Source organism: Haemaphysalis longicornis, unplaced genomic scaffold (assembly GCF_048455015.1).
Source record: "Haemaphysalis longicornis isolate Haplotype H1 unplaced genomic scaffold, Haemaphysalis longicornis Haplotype H1 scaffold_2, whole genome shotgun sequence".
Lineage (NCBI taxonomy): Eukaryota > Metazoa > Arthropoda > Arachnida > Ixodida > Ixodidae > Haemaphysalis > Haemaphysalis longicornis.
The window spans coordinates 201,521,084-201,547,844 of NW_027526295.1; the positions used below are offsets into that span (position 1 = coordinate 201,521,084).

Consider the following 26,761-nt stretch of genomic DNA (forward strand, 5'->3'; position numbering starts at 1 on the left):
CCCCTTCGTTCCGTGCGCCTTGGACGGGCAACTTAAAATCGTCGACGGAAACGAGTGCGATTTATTACCCTAACACTCAGTTTCGCAGCTGCGCACCCCACCTACTGGGTTACCGCCACCCCATTTGCGGCGACAGCGCAGGGAAGGAACACGACTTTTTCACGCGTCTCTGTGTTCTTTGTTTGGCACAGCGGAGAAGTCCGTCAACAGCTGTGAAGAAATAGCCCCAAAATCCGACATGATACAGGCGCAGACAACGCACTGCGCGAGCTATCAAGGCGCCGCGTTTTCCACGGAATGGTTTCAAAAAGAAACGGAAAGCACAAGGTTGGCTGGAAACGCGCGCGGGCAGAAAATTTCCGCGGATGCCGCGTACCCGGGAGAAAAACAAGCGTGGACAGAAATTTCCACACGCGTTTCCGCGCTACCACGCGCAGCCGTGTGAAGGTCAGGCGGCGGGCCCCTCAATGGTGCGTCACTATCAATCTCGCCGGCAGGATAACTGGAAAAGGGCTGCAGCGCGCCCCTACCTGCGCAAGCGCCCTTTTCTCCCGTTCTCGCAAAGAAGAGAGAGAGGGAGAGCCCAGTGTTAGGTCACTTCCCTGGCAGCGGCGGACGACATCAAGTCGCCATGCACAACAGAGCGATGGAGCTGCCAATCCCTTCCCCACTACGACGACGACAGGCACCTTTCCCGAGGCCATCGATAGAGATACGTTACAGGAAAGCCCTCCCGCGGTCAAATCGATCACCCCCACCACTACTACTACTGCCCGCATTTACGGGTCCCCCAGCAGCCATTGCAAAACACTCTCCTCCACCAAAAGCCACGTCATCCTTTTTTACGGGGGCCGACTACAGTTAGGGTAAGATCAAGAACCGGCACAAAGGCTTCGCTCACAATTTACGCGCCTACACAGCGGATAGGCATTATGATCAGCAAGACACGGTTATGAAACGACAGGTCTAAACAGAAACAAAACTAATGATCTGATTCCAAATTCTTGAAGCGATCAAGCTACTGCAGTGCGCTGGCAGCCGTTACCGAAACAAAATGCCGGCTCTCCCGGTGGCCGCGAGGCCAAGGATGATACCCCTCTTCCGGGTCACCGGAAAAGGGGTACCATCGCGTACGACACCTGCTTCGCGCAGTGAAGCTGCCGGAGTAAACGATCGCTCCTATTACAAATTGATTATCGGCCTTTCGGGCTGCTAAGATCAAACCGGGAGGCGATGGGTGTCCGCTGATTGATGCTTATCCTCTCCAGGAAAGCGCCTGCACTGTCGATCCCTTCCTCCTCCCCTTCCCCTTCCGATAACGCCAGAAGGGCGCACAGATATGCGCGCCAGTTCTGCAAGGACCAGGGAAGCGGCGACAAGATAGTGGCAGCAACACTGTCTGTCGCGCCTCGTCTCGTCAACCAGGCGGGCGGAACGACGTAGCACAGCGCGCCGCCGCGTGGGTCAGAAATAGAAGTCCTGCCGCAGCGCTGCGCGCGGGCACCGCTCTCTTTCCTTCGCCCAGGGGGGAAACAAAAAGCCGTGCACCGCGGTGCAAGTGAGCGGAATCGATGCTGCTGCTGCCATGGGCGTAAGGGGGGGGGGGGGGGGGGGGGGGGCTGGGAGAGATCGGCTGGTGGTAATCCAATCTATCGGCGGTTGAGAGAACGACCAACGCGTGAAGAGGAAGACGGTTTGATACACGAACAGGCAAGCGCCGTTCCGCCCGAACGCGAGGAAGAGGAACGAAGAAGCAAAACAAGGGCAGCAGCAGACAAACAAGCTGCATGTCACCCGCAGCGCGCCGCGGGTGGTGCCACCAGTGCACCCTTCCCCTTCCGACGGCTGCCCTCGCCGGGCGGGCGACGACGAGCGTCACGACGCGCATGGACGGCCAACCGAGCGAGCGTCACGACGCGCATGGACGGCCAACCGAGCGATCAGCCGTGCACGCGCACCGAACGGCGCTGCTCCTCTCGGGAGCCACAATCCAGCGCTCCGCCACGGCGAGGGCCGCCACACCGAAACAAAATGCCGGCTCTCGCCTGGTGGTCGCCAGGCCGGCGATGATGCCCCTCTTCCGGGCGTCCGACGCTGCAGCGGTATCCAGGTGAGTCACCCACGCGCACATATCCAAGCACAACGGTAATCCCATTCGGGACAAAGCCGCAAAACAGACCGGGGCGATAATGCCCGAATAAAAACCGAACAGCAGTCACCGTATAAAAAAAAGAAAACACTGAAGCACAGCCGTCACACAATCATCACCACGCCAAGCAAGCGAGACCGTGGGGGAGCGCACCTTTGGAAAGCACAGAGCGGCGCAAGAAACATGGGCGCGGAGTCGCTGGCTGTCGGTGCTCCGGCAGTGGCCACGACCAACAAGCATCTATCTACACCGGGGGGTGACCAGGCCGTCTCCTCCTAGGCAGGGAAGAAGGCCAGCACGTCCTGTCGAGCAGCACGCCACGCAACAGTCAAGGCCAGGGCGAATCGCAGCAGCTGGCTCGTCATACCGGCGGCCGATCCACCCAGTCACAAGATGAGGCGCCGGCGACAACGGGGCGGAAGGTCGCCACCTCTTGACTACAGAGCGCGCAAAATGGCGCTGGTCGGCCTCCGAGACAGCGGGGAAATCAGAGGTGCGGGAGAATCGCGGCTACCGCTACAGCTCGCGCCGCGACGACCGTACTCCTAGGCGCAGTGCCCGCGCCGGGAGGAGAGAGCGGGCAGACAAACAGCGCGGCGCACAGCCGTGCGAGTCGCTGCTAACTACCGGCGGCTGAGAGCAGCAGAGAACGACGGGCCGATTTCCCCGCGGCGGCAGAGGCCGGGCGGAGAGGTCGCCGCTGCTTGGGCTGTTCGTCTGTGCGGCGCGTACGCGCAGCGAGAATGAGCCAACCGAGGAGCGAACGAACGGGCCGCGACGCAACGCACGCTGTCCGACGAAAGAGCACTGCCGCCGCCGGCCAAGATAGAGAGAAGGAGCCGACCCTTCCTTTTCCCCACCCGCCGCCGCCACTCGGAGCGAATAAAGACGACCCCGGCGGGAAAGAAGTGCCCGAGCTTTTTCCTAAGGGGGGGGGGGGGGGGCACCCTGGAAGGATTGTGTGCAAGGAAAAAGAAAAACAACCAGCCGGGGATATATAACAACGACAGCAGCAGCGAGAAAACGCGCATCCACGACAAAGGAACGCAATGCGTGCGATACAGGCACATGCGAAGAACTAGTTCCTTCCCCTCGACGCAGCAGCGAACGACATACGAGAGCGCAGGCAGGCAAGCCGGCAGAGCAGCGCGGGGAAGAGCGAACGAGCGATGAAACGCGCGACAGAGGGCGAGAGAGCCGCGGCCGGCTGTCTGAGGTTCGAAGGAGAAGAAAAATAAAGTGAGCACGAAGCCGGGCCCAGAGATGAAGCGAACGCGCCAGAAGGGAAATCAGGAAAAGGTAGGACGGCTTACACAGGTTGTGTGTGCGTGTCTCTGGGGGGGAGAGAGAGAGGAGGGGAGTCGGCATCGCTTTGGCACGCCTGTCTCCAAGTGCGCTGATGTGTACGTGTCCCCACTCTCATTCCCTGGCGCGTTCAAAAATGGCTCGCAGAAGGACTTCGCTCTGAAACGTCGGGAGTAGCATCAGCATGCGCTCCGCAGCAACTCTTACGGCTGCTGCGAGAGTCACTCTAATGCACACCCCCACGCGTAACACCTTCAATATTTCTCCCGGAAATAAAAGCCACGCCAAAGGCCGCGTGAAACTTTCCAGCAGCTAATACGCGTCGCCAGAGAGCAAACGACTGAATAAAACATTCACTCAGCCGTGTCTTGTTTTTAATCGAACACAATCCGAGAAGGTAGGCTGGCGCGAGTGTCGCGTCTATCACCCCCAATTGCCCTGGTATTGAGGACTGCAAACTTTCTCATATTTTGCGCGTTTCCAGTAGTAACACAGAGAAGTGGCGCAATAAATAGTACTCTGTCCTCAAGCACGCGATCGTTGCCGGCAGCAAGGCGGCGAGAAGACCACGCCACGCCATTGCTCGTCGCGAAGAGGCCCCTTCTCTCGCGCGGGTCGTAATACAATGCAACTGGCTGGCGTAACGCGGAGGCGGCGGCGGCAGAAGTGCCGGCGCAATGGCGCCGCCGGGCTCGCCAAGCCTCGATCAGTTGGGCCGGCCAATCCCTCCCCGCCCTGCCAAATGCAGCAGCAGCCATCGGAGTGGGAGGGGGGAAAGCGCGTCTCTCGGATTTGCGCGAAAGGCGCCTCGCTTCGATTCGCCGCCGTCCCGACATCCTCGTCTGCTGCACACTCACCCCCGACTCGAGACTCCCAGAAAGCAGCGCAACACACAGCCTCGACCTCAACTCCTTTGTTTTGCTTGTTCACTCGCACTTTATTCGGTCTCCTAAAAGACGACCAACCAACGCGCACGCTTCGGAGGAAAAGTTGGGCTCGCACGCGAGTTCGAGAGGGCCTCCTCTTCTACCTGTCGGAAAACGCTGCCTCGCAAAGAACGAACGCAAAAGACGCGAACGCGTTTCTCCCGCAAGAGGTAGCAGTGCGGCGGCGGCCGCCTGAGGAGGCCACGCCATATTCGTCGCCGCTCAGCGAGCCAAACCACGCGGAGTGGCGAAGCCCGATGAAGGCAGAGCAGCGTCTGTCCGCGAACCCCAGAGCTGCCGCCGCTACGCTCCCTCCTCCCCAAGCGATGCTACATAAATCGCGCTACGGCAGCCAGTTCCGCCAGTGCGCTCACCGACCGGACGACAGGCGCTCACGTGTACGGCTCTGCGGCAAAATATCGCCATCTGCTTTTTTTCTAGTTCAACATTTTACGCCCACGTTCTGTTCCCGAATGCAACGACAAAAGACGGAAAAAGAGACACGAGAGAGAAGCGAGGCAAAAATGGGTCAGATACGCTGACCACCTTTCGAAAGCCGGCGCTTTTTATAAGCAATTCCCAAGAGTTTTTTTTTTTTTTTTCTACTCGCGCATCGTTTCATACTTACATCTCCCAAGGGAGGCTAACCAGAACGACGCGCGCGAATTAATCATGCGAAACACGACGCTTGTTCAACGATCGATACTTCCCTAGCATAAAACACAACTCAATACCGAGCTCGCCGTTCCGCTAACTACGATCGCAACTGGCGCGGAACTCCTCGAGTTTCTGTCCATTTTGAGCGTTAAAAACTGCTCGGTTGAAACGGGTCGATGTGCTTCTTCCGTTGCAGCAGCAACCAACGATTCAGCAGCGTACAAAACGTACAAACCCTGGTTAACCATACTCCAACACAACCGCCAACCAGCCTCTCTCTTACTGTATCTCCTTAATGCCTGAAATGTTTCGCGAAAACACGGAGCAAAAAATACTAGTAGTAGACAAAAAGGAAGACAAACGGAGACGCGTCTGAGGACGCATGGGAATAAAAAAAAATGAAGGGTGGCAAAAAGACGGGCGTGAGGGGTGGCAGTCAGCTTCCTACGTCAAATTCTTCGACACTGAGTGTTCAGTTGCCCTTATAGAACTCGCTTTGGGTTTACAACCAGGTCCTTAGTTCACTTCATTAAAAGCCTATGTGCTATCCACCACAAACAACTTTTTAAGCTAAAATACTGCTTTCGCAGATTCACCTAATGTTTATATTCAGGCACATCCCGGGATGTTCTTCATAAAGTTGTCTTTCCCTCATTATGAATACCCCTGTGGTGAAGCACCCTTTACAGACCATGATCACATCGGACAGCTGACTGCGGTAAGCCGTGGTGGCTTCCCATTTGAAGAGGGTATAATACGTGTGCTACAAGGCACCTTTCAACTGACAGTTGACCGTTCACCTTCCAGTGCGCCCTGTGTATTTACAATGGGGCACTCGATGGACAATTGGTTCAAAGGCCTTCGGGAGGTTTTTGAAACGGCCATGTAGCGCTGGTATAAGATCTGATGAACACATCGCCGCAACGTCCCGCTGGGAAGTAGGCTCCAGAAAGCTATTTCCTTGAACGGTCCGTTTCTCTCGAAAGATGACGCGGTGACACCCTGGGCGTTAGTTTCCGTTCGGCTTTTGCGACGGTCTGCCTCAAGTCACAACGAATGGATAGCGGAAGGCCGAAGTTGCAAACCTAGTGGAACAAATTGAAACCGGGCTACGGTTTACGTCTCACTGATGGCGTTCGATGCCGCGCGGCAGAACACACTGCAGAAAAGCAAACATTACATAGCAGTTTTCGCAAAACGATGATGATGATAAGCGAAAGCACGTCAAGCGCCTCAACAGAAAAAAAAAAAAACGCTTCCCATGGTCGAAATCAGACCTTGGTCCCTCGCGTTATGCAGCCGACGTCCATCCGATTGCGCCTTCCGACACGGTCGAAGCAGTCTGGACTTTGGACTTGGTAGAAAGTTTCGCGTTTTAACCACCTTCTTCGATAAATATAGGGGCTTAGAACTTTTACATTGCACATCGCTGATCTCAATATAGAATCTTATGAATTAAAATTGTGGTTTTACGCGCCTAACCCACTACTGGGATACGAGAAGCGCGGTTATAGAGAGCTATTTACCTATCTTCAACCACGTGGTAACCTTGTGCGCTGATGCTGGCATCAGTCGCACCCTCACAAACCCACGCCAGGCCAGTGGCTCAACTGCTCTGTGTCCGGTCATAACGAAACCGGGAATGCCCGCAGAACGGGGCCCCGGTGCAACCCACGAACTCGCAGTGTGTCGCCGCGTGTGGTGAACAAGGCGACGAGGGACCGGCGAGAGGTCTTATCGAGCACGTGAAGAGCAACGGACACCACAGCGGCAGATAAGTACACCCGGCTAAGAGCGCGCGCGCACACACGCACGGACAAAGGAGGAATGCGAGGCAGGACGGCTAGCACCTCCAACTCGGGAGCACATGCGCGATGGCTGAGCACTCGGCGACGTCAAGTGCCGACGCATCCCTTATTCAGCAGCCGGCTGCAGGGCGATCACCCATCGATCACTCAGACTTTGTTCAGCACATCACAACTAGGGTGTAGAGCCGCCATAGAAAGTAACAGGCCTGCACTGCCAGCGGCGGCCGTAAATCATCATTCTTGAGGTTGCAATGAACAAAAGAACATCGTCCTCTATGGCAAGCAGCGCTTGTAGGATCTTAAGCACAAGACCCGTTTTATCGAACGATGATGGAATACAGCCACCAGAAATGTTTAGAAACCCGGTAGACACCGAATGACTCTCCTGTCGGCTTCTCTGCAAGTGCAAGCATCATAGCACTATAGAAAACCCGTCTTAACTAAACGTTTATCCGGCATTGGCCATCCAGTCCAACTTGAAATCATGGCTTCTCTTCTGTCTGCACCACGGCCAAGGCGTCTAAGGCGTTGCGCTGCTGAGCACGAGGTCGCGGGTTCGATTCCCGGCCGCGGCGGCCGCTTTTCTGATGGAGGCGAAAAGCAAAAACGCCCGTCTGTGCGAGATTTCGGCGCACGTTAAAGATCCCCAGGTGGTCAAAATTAATCCGGAGCCCTCCACTACGGCGCGCCTCATCGCCTGCGTTGCGTCGGCGCGTTAAACCCTGCAATCAATCAATCAACGGCCAAGGCGTACTACGCTCAGCACGCTCTTTACAGCGAGCATTTTGTTAATTTCGTGAAGCGGTCCCATTAGCTCCCCAAAGCTCGCCATTCCGGGAGAAACTCCTAAATCAGCATGCGCTATGCAGAAAGGAGCCACTTTTGCAACATCGCTCGTAACTTTCTGGGATAACACATATACCACTGGATGACACTGTTTGTTTGTTTATTTATTTATTTATTTATTTATTTATTTATTTATTTATTTATTTATTTATTTATTCTTTACTTCGGCGGCAACTTTCTCGACCGGACAACAACAAAAACAAAATGGGAGAGAACGAACCAACTGAACCGGTATAGTTAATTTACAGAAATAACGCTGCACTTTAGGACGGGGAGGGCAGATCGGTTAGACGGGCCACACTTGCCGGCCACACAATTTTTACCCTGCGGTGCTTCTCGGCAAGCATGAAGGAAAGCCACGCTTTCTTTCCGCCCTGGCGACAAGGATGGCATTTCGAAATAGTGGCCCGACTTCGTTCGCATAACCGATAGGCGCTGCGGCGAAAGATCAGCTGTGTACTTACTTCTACTGGCTGGAGCCTAAAGGACGTTTTTACTGCAGTCGCGCCAGATCTTAGAGCGGGAATATGACAACAACAACAACAACAACGAAAAAACTGTGCCGATTTTTTTTTTAATTTTTGTGCGGTAGCAGCGTCTTGTACGCCCTCATTTCCCCTTTCATCGCTTCGGTTGCACAATTTGGATTACAATTTAACAAGCTAATCAAACCTCAGAAGCGAACACGCCCTCACTCAACTGGAAGCCAGTTTTCACAACGGGTATAGCTTTTCTAAGGAACCACCGCGCATCAGGTCGCGAGAAAGCCGTGCTTGTAAATATATGCAGGTTAGTTCGCTGGCAGGTTTCCGAACAAAGGGAGCCAAAGGAAAAAGCTGAAGCTGACCAACGAACGCTCTTGCTCCCTGACCAGGTCGCTCTCCAAGTTCGGGGGGCCGTGCGGACAAACACGTACGCAAATCAACGCAGACCCATGCGAAGAAACCACTTCGCACGTGCAGAAAAACACGAGCTGCGAGCTGGCAACACAGGCGGGACAGACAGATGAGACAGAAACGTATATATTTCAGGGGGACAACGCACTCCAACTGGGACAAAAGCGTGAAGCTGCGCAAAAAACGAGAGAGAAAAGCGCCGCCACAGCAGCAGCGGCGGCACGGGGCATACGGCAGCCCGTTCCCGCCGGCGTGCGCCACCACAAAAGCCGAGCTAAACGTTTCATTGACCCAATTGCGTAGCCAAAGGACTCCGAACACAACAAACGGATAGGGTGAAAGACAAGTCGCGCCCACTCTCACTCAAAGCCACTTGGCCTTTTTTCTCTTTTCTCTTCTCCCCCCTCCCTCCTATGGATGCCCTTATTCCGCCAATGTTCGACAGAATAAAGTGATTCCACCAGGGCACCCCTCCTCACTGTACAAGACAATCTGATTGTTGGAGTATAGGGGGACAACGATCAGGGCGCAAGTTCGTCGCAATTCCTTTTACTTGGGAAGCGGTGAAATGGTGACTTACACAATTCGAAGCGTATTGGTTATACAGCGATATGGTCATCGTAAGATGAACTCTGATTATAAAAATTGACAAAAAAAAAATCCCGCCATCTCCACGAAGTGAATGATGATGAGAGGGGCGAAGCTAAAATGCTTATCGGTAAAACCGTGAAACATTCGCCCATACATCATATAAAGTCTCGACACGTCAAGCTTTCCACCGCTCCGTTGACAAGCCCGTCGACGACGTCGATGTTTCTGGTGATTATGTAGGGCTTGTTTGGGACGATGAGAATCTCCATGGGTAAGTTGGCGAATTCGGTGTGTGACATTTTAGCCACCTTGGCCGTCGCCTTCTGCAGAGCGTCTTGTGTTGCGTACCCCCGGTACGCGTCTTGAGCTCGCAGGCGACGGACGACAACCTCTTCTTCTTCCCCTCCTCCTTGTTGGGTAGCAACGAACGCGTTGAACGTTTTCACCTCTTCGGCCAATCTTTGGTTGGCCAATCCCTAGGGGGATCCTGCCCCAATCATCATCACCATTCCGCCGTGTATGGCAGCAACGAGGGACGGGACAGGGCCCGAGCAAGAGTCTTGAGCTCGCAGGCGACGAACGACAACCTCTTCTTCCTCTCCTCCTTGTTGGGTAGCAACGAACGCGTTGAACGTTACGACCTCTTCGGCCAATTTTTGGTTGGTCAATCCCTAGGGGGATCCTGCCATAATCATCATCAATGTGCCGTGTACGGCCGGGACAGGGCCCGAGCAAGAGGAGCTTCGCCCCTAAAATCATGCACCTGAAGAACTTTGACACCTTGGACGTACCTTTTACACTTGGATGCACCTTGGTCACCTTAGAAACTAAAGAAAATATTGGCTTCCTTGGTTGTGTCTGAGTCTGAGTTCAGACTTCGACTCGCTGAGCTTTGACTCCGACTCGCACGCAGTTTGGACTTTTGATGGCAGTGGCTTTGACTTTGAGCCTTCGCCATTTGATTTTGCACAAAGAAAGCTTTGCGGTCAACACTATAGCATCGTCGTTAGAAGAGAGGTGCATGATTTCTCTGTCTAACTGTGCACGTAGATGCCCCCCTCTACAGATCCTAACTGTTTCGATCGTGTCGAAATGGGGGAATCGGACAGACGTCGGTTTCGTAACGCGACGGACCAGGGTTCGATTCCAGCCACGGGAAGCATTTTTTTTTCTTTCACTTCACCTACGATCATCATCATCGTCAGAGCAAGTTGGCTTTCCTGCAGTGAGTCTTCGACGCGACATACGCTATCAGTGTGGCACAGAAAGCTTCTTTAAAAAAAAAACAGAAAACTTGCCGGTGTTTACCGCGACACGGTCCGCACACAAGAAAAAAAGAAAAGGGCGGAGCCAGCACAGTACACCCGCTTCCAGCACGCAAAAGAAACACCTTACTAAAACTGCCACTCCGATTCGAGACAAACGAGTACACGCCAAAGCCGGCAGGAGGGCCAAACCCAACTTGAGACGTTCGCGCGCCGGCAATCCGCCACACTCGAGACAGGTACCGAAACACGCTACCTACTACTCCCTTCTTCACACAGCCACCACTCAAGTGTCCAAACTGCGAGGACTGCCCCAGCCTTTATCGCAGCGCCCGGACGAGCAAACAGAACTATACTACGGCCTTCAGCCTGTCCACAATACGCTCCTCTACGTGACAGGAGAGAAGGCTGACCGACTCCGGCACCGGCGCACAGCGAGGACTCACCGAAGGCGCAGGGATGCTTCGGACGTCGCAGTGGGCGCAGGAGAGGGAAGATGTCCGTGCGAATAACGATGCCCCTCAACGAACTAAGAAAGGGGGAATGGGCCAGGGCTAAAGCGCCTAGCTCCCTATAAGAAACGGTGGTGGAAGAAAAATAACCGGCAACATAAAAAAGGAGAGAGAGAGAGAGAGAGAGAGAGAGAGAGAGAGAGAGAGAGAGAGAGAGAGAGAGAGAGAGAGAGAGAGAGAGAGAGAACACAAAAAAAGAGCGACAGCGTGATTACAACCAGTATTATGCGGTAATTAATTAATAAACTTAATTCCTTATGTAGTGAATGCGAAAGGCATTAGTGCCCAATGGCCGAACGTGTCCTCTCATTATCATCATCATCCCCCCCCCCTGCGAATTTTTGTTTCCGTTGCTATGACCGAAACCGTTGGTCAATCACCCTTGTTAACGTTAAGCCTACAGATAGGCTTAACGTTACGCAGCCGTAACGCTCGGTCTTACGCGACCGGGCAAGCAACGTCAAGCTCATTGTCGTCAAGCCGCATAGGAACGGGTTGATAACTTCACGGCTGAAAGCACAACGTTTGGACAAATTCCAGGCCGGAACATACCCGCACTCACACCGCTTGCCCGCCATCTGTTGGGGTAGCACCGTACGGTTGCAAGTTACCGTGAATACCGAATGATGGCGCTACAAAGTGTCAGAGTTAGAATGCGAGGGTATCCATCCAAATCTACATGAGGGAAATATTCGAGTTCCAGAAGCACTAGGATTCAAGGGTAGCTCAGAGGAAGTTAACTTCAAGGCTGTCGAGACGACGAAACGAAGATGAGAATGATGGTGGACGAAAAGCAGAGAGGGGGATGTTGCCTAGGGCAGCTACCACCTGTAACAGGAAAAAAAGTATTTTGTGCCTAATAAGTTTTTTGTGCCTGCCCTAAGCAGCGCTAGTATTAAACGAATAGTATAAAACATAGGTATATTAGTTCTTTTTGGTAAGATGACACGTCATCACCCCGCTACAAAAGGGAAACCAATAACAATCATCATCATCGTCGTCATCAGCGGCGCATACTCGCGTTCACGCTGCCAAGCAAAGAGGACATTTAACAGAAACGTATTTGGGCGCTCACCTTATTGTTACAACTCTAATTAGCATGATCAAATTACTCACGCAGGCCTCAGTACGTGCCTCTATAGCACACGTTTCCAAGTCGAAGGCCACAAAGCATTCAGCAAGCCGCCTTCACTCGGCTACAGCCATCGAGCGGTGGTGGCGTTGTGGACGCGTGCTTCTCTCGCATTACGGAGGGGTTCGATTCCCATCCAGACCCGAATTTACCCAATTCGCTTTTCAAATTTACTCTTACTCTTCTTGCCGCCGGCCATTTGCGCGCAATTTCTCCTTCCTCACGACTGAGGGCGCCAGATTTTCGACCTACCGGTGAACTAATGCTCTATAATTCATATAGAGACGACTTGATTGACGTCTCCCGCTTCCCATAACCTGTGCAGGGCCAGCCCCGTACGTTTGAAAGTCACCCTAGAAGCAACAGGCCAGCAAACAGCGGCAGTTTAGCGAGGAAACTAGACCGGTTCCGGGACTTTGAAGAGTGCACGCAGTTAGCTTTTTTAAAGCCTCGACCATGCGAAGCGTCAACATTTGGAGCCGCAGTCCGAAGTGGAGTTCTGTCTTCGCCTCCTCCTTCCTCTTGACGCCCTTTCACGCCGACAATGATTCGGAAGCAACATTAGATCAGAACAACACAAAACGAAGCTCCACTGCAATTAAAGAGCTGACAAGGGCATCTCTGCTCCATTCCGAGACATCCGCACTGTCGTCTCGCTCACACTTGCGAACGGACTTCCCCTCAGGACTCCCGTCAAAGCCATGTGCAATCTGCATGCATATCGGCTGCCCACACCCGCGACAGACAAGACAGCGAGAACACAGCAACGTTGCTGCCTGCAGCCAGCCACAGCGTGAACACTGAACGTTCTTGGGGAAGGGTGCTGCGCGCGGCTTTCCAACGCGTAATCATCCACAGTTAGCAAGGTCCGACTTTCTTTTTCTTTTCGCAATGCCGAACACTGAAAGGACCAAGATAAACGCTCATCAGCGGCGGGACGCATGAACTGCGTCAACGTGTGCGCATACCAACAGCAATTTGCGTAGACGATGCCGATGACTACAGTGCTCTTACCAAGGCGGAGCAGCCGTAGAATATTATCTCGGGGGACAGCAGCGTGTCGTAATCCGCCACTATCTCTAACAAGCGACAGCCACTGTCGCTTGCGAAGACGCGAACTTTGATCCTACGAATTATTTCGCTACTCACAAACGCTAGGAAATAGTGCGTACGTACGTCGGACACATTTTTGCCAAGCATCCATCATATTTTATGGTAAAAGAAAAGGAGGAGTACGAAGAACAATTTTGCAGAGTATAATCACGAGGAAACCTCATCAATGCTGGTGGGCGCATAGCAGAGTAGCAGCTCGTGCGACCCCCTTCCTTCCCTCTCCCGCTCTTATCGCAGCGGCGAAGATAACGCGACAAGACAAGCCCCAAGAAAGAGCCCCGCACGGAAGTGGCAACTACAGCAGAACCCTGAAAGGGGTCGCGCGCACTGCCACCATGCATGCGCGGAACGACCGACGCTTTTGCCAGGCCTTGCGCTCGTGCCCACGTTTCGAGTTTCTAACACCCCTTTTCACACCGTCTCCCCCGCCTTGTCGCTCATTGGTGGCCCCACTGCGCGCAGGGCCCAGCTTTTTCCGAACAGGCAGGTACCACAGTTTCGCGTCTCTCGCTGACCAATGCAAGAACTCCCTGAAAAGCTTGTTTTCTTGCGCAAAGGCACACGGTGAGGGAAAAACCAACTCTATCTACGAAAGAGGACGTGATGGCCGAGACGCGAGCCAAAACGAAAGTCACAGGACAGCGTCGCAACACAAAATAACGCCGGTGTTGGCAAACAAACCGACCGTTATTGTTTGAACAGCGCGAACATCCGCACACTAAACGGGCAACAAAGCGGAATCCTACCTCCCGCTGAAGCCGTACTTTCAGCGAAAGCAAGTTCTGCAAGATCGCCCCTACCAGAAGAGTATCAGCGTAAAAACAGCTGGCACGTAGGCCATGCGAGGCAGGAACAATCGACTAGCTTTTATTTTTAATTATGGTTTTCAAACAGTACACATAGCAACGACAGCACCGAACCCTTTCGTGACGTGGCCACCGGTTCCGTTCAACAACCGATAACCAATTATAACTGAGTGGCTCGGACTACTCTATTCATCGTTCGCATTGCCAATTTGATTGTTACATTTGAAACGGCAAAGCGCGCGTAGCGCACACCATGCCAAACGGAGCAATTGAACTGTCGACCAGGCACCCAAAAAAGTGCGGAGCGGTGCTTAACCGCTCCAAGCACCCGCCAATTGATGTAAGCCCACATATCTGCGACATGCTTACACGTAACTGAATACAAAAAAAAAAAAAAAAACTACGGTTATAAACAGCTCCGCAGTTCCGGTAACTTAAGCGCGTCAATTTTCAGAAATGGAACTAGCGATGTGGCGGTATTTAAATTGACATTTTTTTGTGCGAAATATTTCCATTTCTTCTCGTTGAGATCTCCAAGACTGTAGAAAAGGTTCACGATTGTTCTCTTCTGAACCATGACATTAAATCTGTTTCAACATGATGTGCAGTAAACGGACTTCTCAGCTCAGTAAGGCACGCGCAGTGACACGCAGTCAACACCTACCCACTAGCGCCTTGCACACGTCGGTTCTTAGTCTATTGTGTCAAAGAGATTCGGGGTTACATATGGTATGCACATTGCGGGCGCACACGCTGAGTTTCAAGCATCACCTTGACTTAATGGCTAATGTGACAACCATTTTTCTTTGACTCATCACCGGAATCAGAAAGGCAGGTTAGATATCCTGTTTGTCACTTGTTACTTGTTGCGCCATCACGCGCCCTGGCGGCCAGGACAGTAGTATTCCTCTCACGACTGCCTCGTGTGATTACAACGACTTTCATAAATTTACCCGTCTACAATGACCGCCACTTCTAGCGAATAAGCACGAGAAGGCAGTTCGCAACACTGCCCCGCCGATGAAAATTAACAGGACCGACACTGGGGCGGTATTCTCGTGTTTGTCCGTTTTGAAAGTCCGTTTTATTGTGACGCACTTCCAGTTGTAGGCGGCCTTTGGGTTGACTTAGGCGCAACTGTTCTTATAAACACATTGTAAACGACTAAGCCTATTTTAAACTATCACGTGTTTATTGTTCCCCCAGCAAACCAACAACAAGGCGACGAAAAATCGTCTACTCCGAGAAGCCCCGGCTCATAGCTCCGCCGTGCTTGCATGGCGTCACATCCGGGTGTTCGCTTTTAGCCAATCAGGGCTTGCTCAAAACGGACAAAACATCAGATTACCGCCCCTGCTCTAACAACTTTCTCTAGCGGCCATTTCTCCGTTCTTCTTCTTCTTTTTTTTTTTTTTAATACGGGGTTTAACGAGCCGATGCCGCACCTGGACTATGAGGCAGGCGCGTCGCAGTGGAGTGTTCCGGATTAATTACGGCGAAACGTCGACGCACGCGCGTTTTTGCTTTTCGTCTCCGCCTGAAAAGCGGCCGTCGAGGCCGGGATCGAACCCGCGTCTTCGGCAATCTGTGCACTTCCGTTAACTTGCATGTGTTCTCCGAATCTCCTGCATTTCAACGCAAATTTGAACCTGAGCCTCTCTTGAGACATGCAATGATTTTTTTTTTCAGTTGTTATATTTTTGCCCGCCCGTGCCACCTCCTGCAATGCTATTTCGTCCCAAGGTTACACATTGCTACAGAGATGTCCATTTCTTTTCTCCTCGCCTTCTCCCCCCCCCCCCCCCTCCTTCTTAGGGTGACAGAAGATGGTTCGCAAATCTCAACTGGACCACCATGCACATTTTCAAAAGTTGTGGGAAGCTCACCATTTGACCAATTTTCGTGCGGTACGTTTGTTGGGAAGTTTGGCAATAACAGAGGCGTTGCAGTCAGATTTTTTTTTCTTTTTAATTCCCGAGTCAATTTCATACACACAAACCATAAGATATTGCGGAAAATAAACAAACTTTGGTGATCCGGCCCACATGAATAACTGATGATTCGGCCCCCGTTTTTGTTGTAATAAAAGAGTTCAAAGGTGCCGAAGCCTTGATAAAAGCCCTTGTTTAAAAAAAAAAAGCGATGCGGGGAAAGTAGCACTAAACGATCGTAGGAATCTCGGGCAATGATAGACGAGCGACGGCTTTGCCGTTTTTCGTGTGCGGTAAACGTTACAAGGGTACGAAGCGCAACACTTTTTTTTCCCACTAAAATCCTGACCGTGGCGCAGTCCGATTGAAACGCCAGTACTTATGGTAATTTTAATCGCTTAGCTCATACGTACGTGGACCCATAAGGCTTTCTAGTCCTCCTTGTTAAATCTTTTTTATCACACTATGCATTGAGTTTGAAAGGAGTATTTACGAACTGTGTTTACGCCATAAGTACGTAAACCCCCTAGTTAACGAAGCGAAGTATCCAACAGATTCACGTAAATTAGACGTGACGACGGGATAGATGCCGGTGCTATAATGCAGTGGCTGAGAAAGCTTTCTCGCAATTATCTTCGGGAATAAAAAAAAACGCAGGTAGGTAAAATGTTTATGAGCAAAAACAGGAAAAGAAATGGCGGGTGGCTACCTCAGTTCAGGAGGCCAGGCGCCGCCAAGAACATTTTTTTAACCATGCGAAACAATGTCGCCCAAGTTAGAAGAGGCGATTTTTTGCTATTAGGGACGAAGATTTGTCCACTTGTCTCTCGCTCTCTCAAAATCTGTAGAATTTCGAACGTTTGAGTTTGGTCGAGTGAATAAGCGGAGGGCAGGGCGCAGAGTTTCTAAACCCTTTTCGAAATATCTAAAACAGGCTTTTCTCCAATTGCGGGAGCACCGTGACACAGTCTGTTTTACGCCATAAAAATAAAACACGACCCGAACACGCCTCCCTCGGTTCTGGTTTCGTTTCCGTTAAGGGATGGAATTGCCTACTGCAAGGCATATTCCTCGAAACAAAAGCAACGGCATCACACTGGTTTTAGTTGTGCAAGTTTAGCATTATCGCAGTTTTCAAAATATTATCGTTCACATATTGCACGCAGCTAAGTTGATGTGCGTTCCTTTGGTGTTTTGTTTGTGTTAAAGAGTTGGGACAAATGCACGTCCTTCGTGTTTTCCGGACCGCTCCTCGACGCGATGGCCGAGGTTACTGCTGGCCCCTTGCAGCTTCCACGAGGCCCTTTGAGAAGAAAATTGGTGATGCCTCGTGTCCGGCGCCTGAAGCTGGTGGCAACAGCGGCGCTTTTCTCTGTTCTCCTTGTTGCTGCCGGCGGAAAACGTAGTGGGCTGAGGGGTCCTCACATGTGTAGGGGAAGCCTATTGGAGCCGCCGTTTGACCGTGGACGCGGCAAGTGTTTGTGGCGGCTAATCCGAGGAGAAGGCTTTGTCCAGCCCTGCTTTTATTCTCCAGTCATCCTCCAGGAGCCGGCCGTGGTGACGGAGTCGCGTTCAGTGTGTAGTCGTAATGTCGAGCGTCTTTCCTCGGTCGCGAGGGGCAGGGGGGGTGAAGAGGTGACGTCATTTCGGCAGGACCAATGAGGAGGCGAAATAGTCGGTGCAAGCAGAGCGCACTTGTGTGCTTGGCTGTGATTTGGCAGCATGTTGTTTGTGTTTCGTGTATTCTGTGCTTCATGATTAAAACAGCGCAAGGGACAGAACGAGAAAAGCCGACAAGAACGGGCAGCTTTTCTCGTCCTGTCCCTTGTGCTGTTTTAATCATGGCTCCTTACCGACTCGCCCAGCATCGCACTCTTGTTCAATTCTGTGCTTCTTCACCATCGGGTTTACCAGATTGGCCGAGAAGGCGCCACATTGGGCGCCTTCCACTTCAGTTTGGCTAGAAAAAAAGTTTTGGGCGGTTGAGCGAGTTTTTGGTTCGGGCACGTGCACCACATTCAAGCATTTTAAGTGCGAATGCACTTCTTAAGCGAGCCTGAAGCGTCCGCCGCCGTCCGCATAGCAACAGCTGCGGGTGCGCGCGCTCCTCGTCTTCCTTGGCAACGGGGGGAGATGGGCGCGCGCTGCTTGGCCGCTGACATGGCACATACCCACGTGGGGGATTGGCCAGGAATCTCCTCGTCTTCCTTGGCAACGGGGGGAGATGGGCGCGCGCTGCCTGACCGCTGACATGGCACATACCCACGTGGGGGATTGGCCAGGAATCTCCTCGTCTTCCTTGGCAACGGGGGGAGATGGGCGCGCGCTGCCTGGCCGCTGACATGGCACATACCCACGTGGGGGATTGGCCAGGAATCGGGCGTGAGAAGGGCTAATGCACCCGCTTAAAGGAGTACTGACACGAAATTTCAAAGCTGAGATCCGCTCTAGCAATCAAGTACAACGACAACACAAATAGGTGTCTGTGAATAAATGCATCTTTCTTTCTTTGTAGTTGTGTGTGTGTGTGTGTGTGTGTGTGTGTGTGTGTGTGTGTGTGTGTGTGTGTGTGTGTGTGTGTGTGTGTGTGTGTGTGTGTGTGTGTGTGTGTGTGTGTGTGTGTGTGTGTGTGTGTGTGTGTGTGTGTGTGTGTGTGTGTGTGTGTGTGTGTGTGTGTGTGTGTGTGTGTGTGTGTGTGTGTGTGTGTGTGTGTGTGTGTGTGTGTGTGTGTGTGTGTGTGTGTGTGTGTGTGTGTGTGTGTGTGTGTGTGTGTGTGTGTGTGTGTGTGTGTGTGTGTGTGTGTGTGTGTGTGTGTGTGTGTGTGTGTGTGTGTGTGTGTGTGTGTGTGTGTGTGTGTGTGTGTGTGTGTGTGTGTGTGTGTGTGTGTGTGTGTGTGTGTGTGTGTGTGTGTGTGTGTGTGTGTGTGTGTGTGTGTGTGTGTGTGTGTGTGTGTGTGTGTGTGTGTGTGTGTGTGTGTGTGTGTGTGTGTGTGTGTGTGTGTGTGTGTGTGTGTGTGTGTGTGTGTGTGTGTGTGTGTGTGTGTGTGTGTGTGTGTGTGTGTGTGTGTGTGTGTGTGTGTGTGTGTGTGTGTGTGTGTGTGTGTGTGTGTGTGTGTGTGTGTGTGTGTGTGTGTGTGTGTGTGTGTGTGTGTGTGTGTGTGTGTGTGTGTGTGTGTGTGTGTGTGTGTGTGTGTGTGTGTGTGTGTGTGTGTGTGTGTGTGTGTGTGTGTGTGTGTGTGTGTGTGTGTGTGTGTGTGTGATCTCTCTTTCGCGAACATTACCGAACCGCGCAAATTCAACTCGTGCATTCGCACTTTCACATTCTTCCCCTCGGGGAAATGCGGGGAATTTTTTCAAGCACAAGCGAGATATCTGTTGGCGTTGGGAGCGTCCGTACTGATATTTGGTGCCCCGATTCCGCGTTGATATATTGGAACAGACGGAGCAAGAGTTATGTGCGGGCAAAAAAACAGCCTGTCACGAGATTGAAAAAGGTCAGCCCACGCCTTATCTTGGTGAAATGCGTGTGCCATTCCCTGCAGCGTGCCAATCCATGCAGCACCCATTCCTCCGCTCGAGTCTGCACATCCCATTCTGCAAGCAAATGTTGATAGCCTGTCGGACATATGCGTGATAAAATTCTCGAAAAACTGCCAGGAAACCTATGTTTCCTCTCCTCTTAGCCTGCCGTCTCCCTTTATGCCACCATGGAACGTGTTTTCAGTCAAGTGTCTTTGACAAAAAGCGACCAAAGAAACCGCATGCTTAACGAAGCACTAGAAAGTAATCTTCATGTCTGCTTTGCTTTGGTAAGAAGCGGAGAATGTTGTAAAAGTTTTGAGCCAAGAAGAGTTTTTCTTTTTTTTTTCTCAAATCTTGTGTTGGTGTACTTACATTGATCGGTGATCTTTTTTACCATGGCTCTTGCGCCGTTTTTGCCCTATTGTGCCTACTGTGTTTTCTGAAGGCTCATGGAGGAGGTGTGTCCGATTCCAGCTGTGCTGTTTTTTTTTTTTTTTTATGGAGGCGAAAGATGAAAATGTCCGTATGTACGAGCCCTCCATTATGGCGTGCCACATAGCCCAGGTGTTCTCTTCATCGCTGCCTGTTAATTAACTAACTACCAGGTGATTTTCCTTCATTCTTATTTTTTTGCTTAAATGGACTTCCAATGTGTTCCAAAAATTTCGGCGACATTTTGTCCCAATTTGGCGGGATTTGTATTTTTTTTTTTCGTTGGGCGAGATTTGGGCGGGTTTCACTTTTTGTTTGGAGCACCTGGTAACCCTGTTGACCATCTTGGGCACGATTTTGGGGGCCGACGCGGAGCACGGTTGTCCGGGTGCACGCCGGGTCTAACGCCACCGTCTCTGCGCAGCTTTACGGTCTCTTACCTTTTGCGCATTACAAGCCTACTGTCACTGGAAATCACTTTTGCTGTCTTCGCCTGCACCACCGGTTCTCCGATCATCGAGGGGGCTCCAATCCAAGAACAACGCATACACTACTCATATTTCAAACAACATCTTAACTCACCCCGTTAAGGCCCGATCTATGTTGGACAAACTATCGCGCGATCCGTTAGGCGCCACCGTTTGGTTCTTGCGACAGCGCGTCGTCACGGGCGAACAAAATGATGCGAGGAAAACGGCAATAGGACAGACGGCTGATTTTACTGTGCACACCACGCGCCCCAGTCGCACGTACCAACTAAAGCAGCGTGAAAGGCCGGCGAAAAGATAGTCACGTTCGGTGGCTTCTCGTAGATGCATTTTGTGACTGCAATCGCTCACGGGAATGACGGGGGGACCTTGTACCCAGCAGCGACCTGGACACGTATGAATCGGTCGAACCGTCGTTTATTACGTTTATTAAGACCATTAAAAAATAAATAAAACGCACGCATAACCACACAGCACAGCCTTTACGAATAGGCAATATTCAGTGCGCACTGCTACGCGGCCCTCGCCCACCTCACGCTGCCTAGGGCATGCTACGGGGATCCCCGTCGAAGGACCTCGGTCATGGCTGTCTCCTTTCACTGGGCAGGCGAATACCGACCGCGTGGGCGTCATCAAGCTGTGGCTACTACCGCTAGAAGGACAGAACATTAGTTTAAATAGGATAAATATTAGTACTGCTACCCAGACGATAATCATTTGCCACCACCACCATGAAAGGGGGAAACCATTTGTTAAGTTCGGGCTCCTCATTTAATTAATTAAAGCCGCCCGTGGCTCATGTATCGGCGTCGCCTCCGCTGTAGCTGTCATGCTGCGTTCCTTTTATGCAGCCGCTGGGACGCGAGGTTGGGGGCCGCCGAGTGCATTCTTTGTGCTCCGTCCTTTTTGTGTGGCAAAAGACGGGGGTGCTTAGCCCGAGTACCTCGAAGATGGTCGCCTGGGCTTGGAGCGGCTCTTCCCGTGGGTCAGACGGCCGGCAGCGGCGTCCCTTAGTCTGGGAGGGGATCAGCAGGGGATCCCGGGGATCCCGGCGCGCGCCAGACGAGGCGTTAGGGCGAGGACGCGGGAAGAGGTTAGCCGCGCGAGGACCGCTCTAAGCCTTCGGCTTGGCTTTTGAGCATATGCCGCCTTTCAACGTAATGGTGTGTCCACTCCGCGCGGTCAGTGACTTTAGGTTGCAGATGTGTTGTACTTTCTGGCCGGTTGCAACAACGTGCGTGGGAAACGTACTATGAGTGCATGAGAGAGATTGTTGTGTCACGTGACCGCAGGTGGGGACATGTGTGAGATTCGTTGGCTGTTGTGGTCAATCAATGCTTCATATTAATTATTTCGAAAGGGGTTTTCGCTCTTCTTGTACGCCCCCTTTGGAGGCGTGGTTTTTGGGATCAAAACAGGAGTGTTGCGCTTTGTCCGGGGTCGGTCGAGAGGAATCTAGTTTAGTATATATCTTGGCCGAACAGGCTGCTGCGGGCAGAGTGACAATGTAACCGTCATTCTGCCCTGATGTAAATACTTGGAGTAATGTAAATAGTGTAAATAAACCCGATATCCAGCAAGAAGGGCAGTCCTCATCCCTCACCTGTTTCAAGCAGCGGACGTCGGTCATCGCAGCGAGTCGAGATCGTCCTCTAGGCTCGATCATCAAAAGAACATTATTTCGTCTTCATTATTCACCAAGAAGATGGAGAGGCGAAATTTAACTCCGTTAGCCATCATCACCATCATCATTGTCAGAGTGGCCGGTTTTAGTAAGGACTTTTTGTCTTGGAGAGAGGTTCGTAGCCCCTGACATCATTACAGTGGTTTGTTAACAACCATCCGTCTCATACTGCCCATCACCGCTCCAACTTCAAACAATAAGAATGACTCTTTAAATAAGGAGGGGGGGGGGGCGTGTTAGATTCAGCCCTGCATAACTAGAATGGCCAGCGTCGGCGACTTGCCGCCTCTTAAACGAAATCGCCATGACACCGGCAACCGCACGTTGCTTCGACGCCCCTTCCACCAAGGCTAGACAAAGTGTGCGGTTGAAGGAAGAGCAAAACAAGCAAGGAGGGGCGGGCGCCGTAGAGGAATATTTGAGCGGCACGCTGGGCACATGGAGTGACGAGCCGGCAACGCTCCGCCGTCGGAGGAGAAGAGCGAGGGTGCCAACGTCGCCGCCATCGACGACCTGCCAGCGAGAGCGGCAAAATGCGACCCCAAAGGACAAGGCGCACAATCCTCACGGTCGCGGCGGATGTCGCAAGGCTTGGGGGCCGCTGTGGATGCCGCCAGGTTGGGCCCCGATACAACAGGCCTGGCAGCGACCGCACGGCGCGGGGGCAGGCGCACGTGGTACGGGCAACCAGAGCGGCCCATTCCGCAGTGGGAATATCCGGTGCGCGGCGCAACAATCCCAGCGGCTAACGAGAAGCTTCCGCACGACGTGGCTGCTGCCGCTGCCGCCACGCTGGATGGGCGCGACGACAGCCCGGGCGCCATGACAGCGCTGCCGCGGCTCGCCGTGCCGGGGGAAGCAACGGAAAAACGCCGGCTCGCGCAGGACGCCTCCCAAAGAGCTGGCAGTAGCAGCACACATACGCGGCTCGGCGGTAACCGATTTCGCGGAGAAAGAAGCGGCCGGGTGGTCCGCTGGAGAGGCGGCACAGATCGCGATGAGGTCATGCATGCCTGCGTCCTTCGGGCGGCCCGTTCGGGTCAACCACCGCCTCCACCCGCGCCCTGCCAGCGCCGCGACAGGCGCCTTTCCTCGCCTGGCTGCAAGATGGCCGCCGCTAAGGCTGGCGAAGAAAAAAGCGTGCCCGACTGCCGCTCCACGCGACGACCTCCCCACCGGGGGGCACCTTGCACAACCCTCTTCCTCCCGCCTTGGGCGCGAGCAGCTGCAGTGGAGGAGGAGGAGCACAGGCAGGCAGGTCGGTCGCCGCCGCCATATTGAGAAGCCTTTTGATCTGCGTCGTCGCGTACCGTCTTCGCGGGACCACATCGCAGATTTTGCAGACGAGCGGTTCTCCCGCACGAAGGCGGTGGGGACCCACTTGGCAAAGTTGCAGCAAACAAGGGCTCGGATCCCGAGCGGCAGACCAGGCGTCGCTTGCCACGCACCAACGACGGAGCCCCAACGGAGAGCGCGTTGCTGCTTTTTATCCACACATTTTTCATCCTTAGCCTGCCCAAAACGAAAGCCGGCTTGCAGAAATACTCAGGAACAGGCTGGGCAGAACTACGTTCCAATAACACAACCCCGAGCACAGCAACGGCGGCATTTCAACTTCCTGCTCTGCTAGTTGAAAAAAATAAATGAAAGAACAGCTTTCGCGGAAGCGCGTTTAGCAGCATTGCCACGTGCGCACTCATACGCCAACATACATACACTTGCCCCCTAGGAAAGGACCCCGCCGCCTATCTATCGATGGAGTGATAGTGCTTGTTTACTGCTAATCTGCTAACACTTTGTTCAGGTTTAAGCTTCGGCAGCGCAGTGTATACAGGGTGATGGAACGAGCGCAAAACTGTGCGTGGAAAGCGTCCAGCTATCATGGAATCACCGCCAGCTCCGCGTCGTCGCCATGATGGCACCAGGTCGATGATGACATCAAGGGGCCGCTTATCGGCCTCCTAGTGCAAAGGCTCGCGACCCATGACGTCAAGTGGGCCTAACGAAGTCGCCCCTGGCACAGACTTCAGCCGGCGCTGTTAACGCTGACAACAGCGTACGATGTAAAATCAGAAACAAGCATTTGCGGAACTTACATCGCTCGAGTGACATAGAGCGCTAATGCATCCAAATTTAGGCCTCAACGATCTCTCATACGTCCACACACTGGAGAGGCGGCCACGCGGAAAAATGAGAATGTTTGCAGCCGGCTACAAATGAACCCCGCCTGAAACGCGCCGAGACGTTCGACAGACGGCCAGCTTACACGCGTCATGCCCTTGAAAAAGCGGCAGTGCGCAACTTTCTCAGCAGCACCACCGCTCTTACGCAATGTCGGAACCGTAGCCGACCACGTGGGCGGCTCCGCGCAGTGCGCACTGCGACGCGCGGGCGCAACCGCCTCAGGTGCCGCCACTCGGGTTGATCAGCGCGTGACCACATCGAGACGGAAAAGTACCCGGGGCGCCCGTCAGGCCACTTATCCCCGCAGAAACACTCCTCTCCCGCGTCCTCATCCCCCGTCTAGCGCTTTTCCTACTTCGGTTGCCCCCTCGGAGACACGTATTTACATTCGTGTTACTTTCCTTCCCCGCCCGTTCGTCCTTTCTCGACTAAATTGGGCTTCACGCGACGACGATAGAGAGAAGAATGAAACAAAAGAGACAGCATCCCCCGCAGAGCCGGGAAGAAGAACAAAGGCCGCGCGGAAAGCGAGCAGCGGTCTGGGTGGCGACGGCGGAGGAAGGAGTGACGTCACGGATAGATCGCTAGGCAACCGGCATCACGTGCCACATGGACAGCGCCAGCCAGGCAGACCGCAACGAAGCAGCGCCCGTGCCCGTGGCAAAGCCGGGAATGTGAGAACACGCAACGGAAAACCGCGGCGTGCAGCAAACACGAAAGATAGCAGCGGGAAGGCATTTCGTTCGACTCGCAGCGTGGGTAGCCTTCCAATAATTGACGCGACGGCCATGTGCTACGGGCGCAATTAGGCGCTCCTTAATGCAACGGCGGCGGAGATCCGACTCGTGGCCACCGAGTCGTACAGGTGCGCTAAAACGCACGAGAAAACAGCTGCAGCGCAGGCGGCAAGCCTAGAGCTCCAGTGAAACGCCCAGTGTTTTTCTCCGGCAGAAAGAGAGTGCAGGAGGAGGAGGCCAGTAATGCGGAGTCGACCGAGTGAGAAGGCTTTTTGGCAGCGGGTCAACGCCCCGAGGCCGTTCGGCTGTCGTGAGTGGCCAAGATCAAACGCCGCGAACAGGCGGCGGCGGCCAGAGTACGGCGCGTGCTCGCTTGGCCGCGGTGACATGGCGTTGGGCGCCAGTTGTGGGCCGTGATCACAGTGATGAACGAACGAATGCGCCCGCTTCATGCTACAACTAAAAAAAACATTTACTGCTAGAAACGCCGTTTCCGAAGTGCTAGTGCAAAGAATGCGATATGAAGTTATCACACATTACCGACGCTGCGACCCGACTACAATGTTTCTGAGCACAGGTGTACACAGGCACCTCAAACGCTCTCGGGACAGACGGGCAGGCGACACAGCACAAGGCCAAAGGCTTATCGATTGAAGGGATGCTTGAAACTAGTTTTTAACGGACGCCCGCGCGCATGTCTACGTGGATAGAATGAATCAGGCGGTTTGTTGGGTCCGCGTTCATCGTTGGGGCAAGCTGCCTAAAACCGCACGCTAACGTTTACATACAAATAACAGGCACGGCGCACAGTGTAAACCGAATAATCTGCGCACATAGCCGGAGAAGATAGCCTCGTCAGCAAGTAACCGCGGAAATGCCTTCGCTCCCCCCTGCGCACCGCGCCCGCTGGCTTCCCCGTCGTGGGCAGGAAGCAGGGCGCCGCCGCCATCATGGACACCCACGGGGCTCGCACCCAAAGGCGTGCGAAGCGAATGCGAGCCCACGTCGGCGCTGGCGTAGCCGCACGCTACGGGCGCCGCCGCAGCTACCACCGACGAACGACAAGTGGCTGCATGATGACCCCGAACGCTACTACGGGACGTGCAGGCGCCGACAGCCGACGAGGTCACCGTTGTGGCGACCGCTAGAGCCAACCGTCCGGTCCGAACGAGGTCAGAGCGCCGAAGCACGGGCCCGCGCGCAACTGCGGCGTGCGCGGCCGAAGAGCGCCCGGCACGGCCATTGTGAGCAAGGGCGCCATTCGGCCGAAACAGCGCCACTCTCCCCCGGGCAGCCACATTGTGTAACCCCCCTTTCTCCTGCGCACTGGTAACATCGGCAGTGTGGCTCCGCCACGTCGCGCTCCTTATGTAGCTACGAAGCGAGAATACATTAACGGTCGCTGAACCTCCCGATAATGCAAACATCTTTGTCGTCCTCATAACGTCTGGATTTTGTATTCACGAACAGAATGCGCGAAACTGAACTTCAAAGCAGTCATCGGGTTAGTCGCAAATGCTAGCGAAGCCGAGCGCACGTGTCAACTGCGTGAACGTCCAAAATTAGCCGGTGACTATCCTAAGAAGCCGCTCACTGCGTATGCAGGGAAGGGCTTCTTCGTCGCTGTCAGCACTTTCGAGGACTGTACACAAAACTGCTTGTTTTCAGGCGAAAGGAGTGAGGACGCGGGGTAAGTTCACGCGGACCCGAGTTCAGGCTTCGAAAGAGAAAATAAAACGGCGACGACCTTTCCTCCCCGGTCGCTGTTTCCGCGTCCG

General features: G+C 53.4%; 1 protein-coding gene across 5 annotated transcripts in view; it reads right to left on the reverse strand.

Annotated features, from left to right (window-relative positions):
* The window catches only part of Tlk (Tousled-like kinase), a 124,284-nt gene that overhangs the window by 61,026 nt on the left and 36,497 nt on the right, over nt 1–26,761 (reverse strand). The window contains exon 1 of one of the 5 annotated variants that reach the window (XM_077699116.1): nt 2,303–2,802. The exons of the other annotated variants lie outside the window; for them this stretch is intronic. Within the exon in view, the coding sequence (XP_077555242.1) occupies nt 2,303–2,334 (32 nt within the window). The 5' untranslated portion in view covers nt 2,335–2,802. Of the gene's footprint in view, nt 1–2,302; nt 2,803–26,761 lie in introns of those variants that run through there. 5 annotated transcript variants of the gene reach the window in all.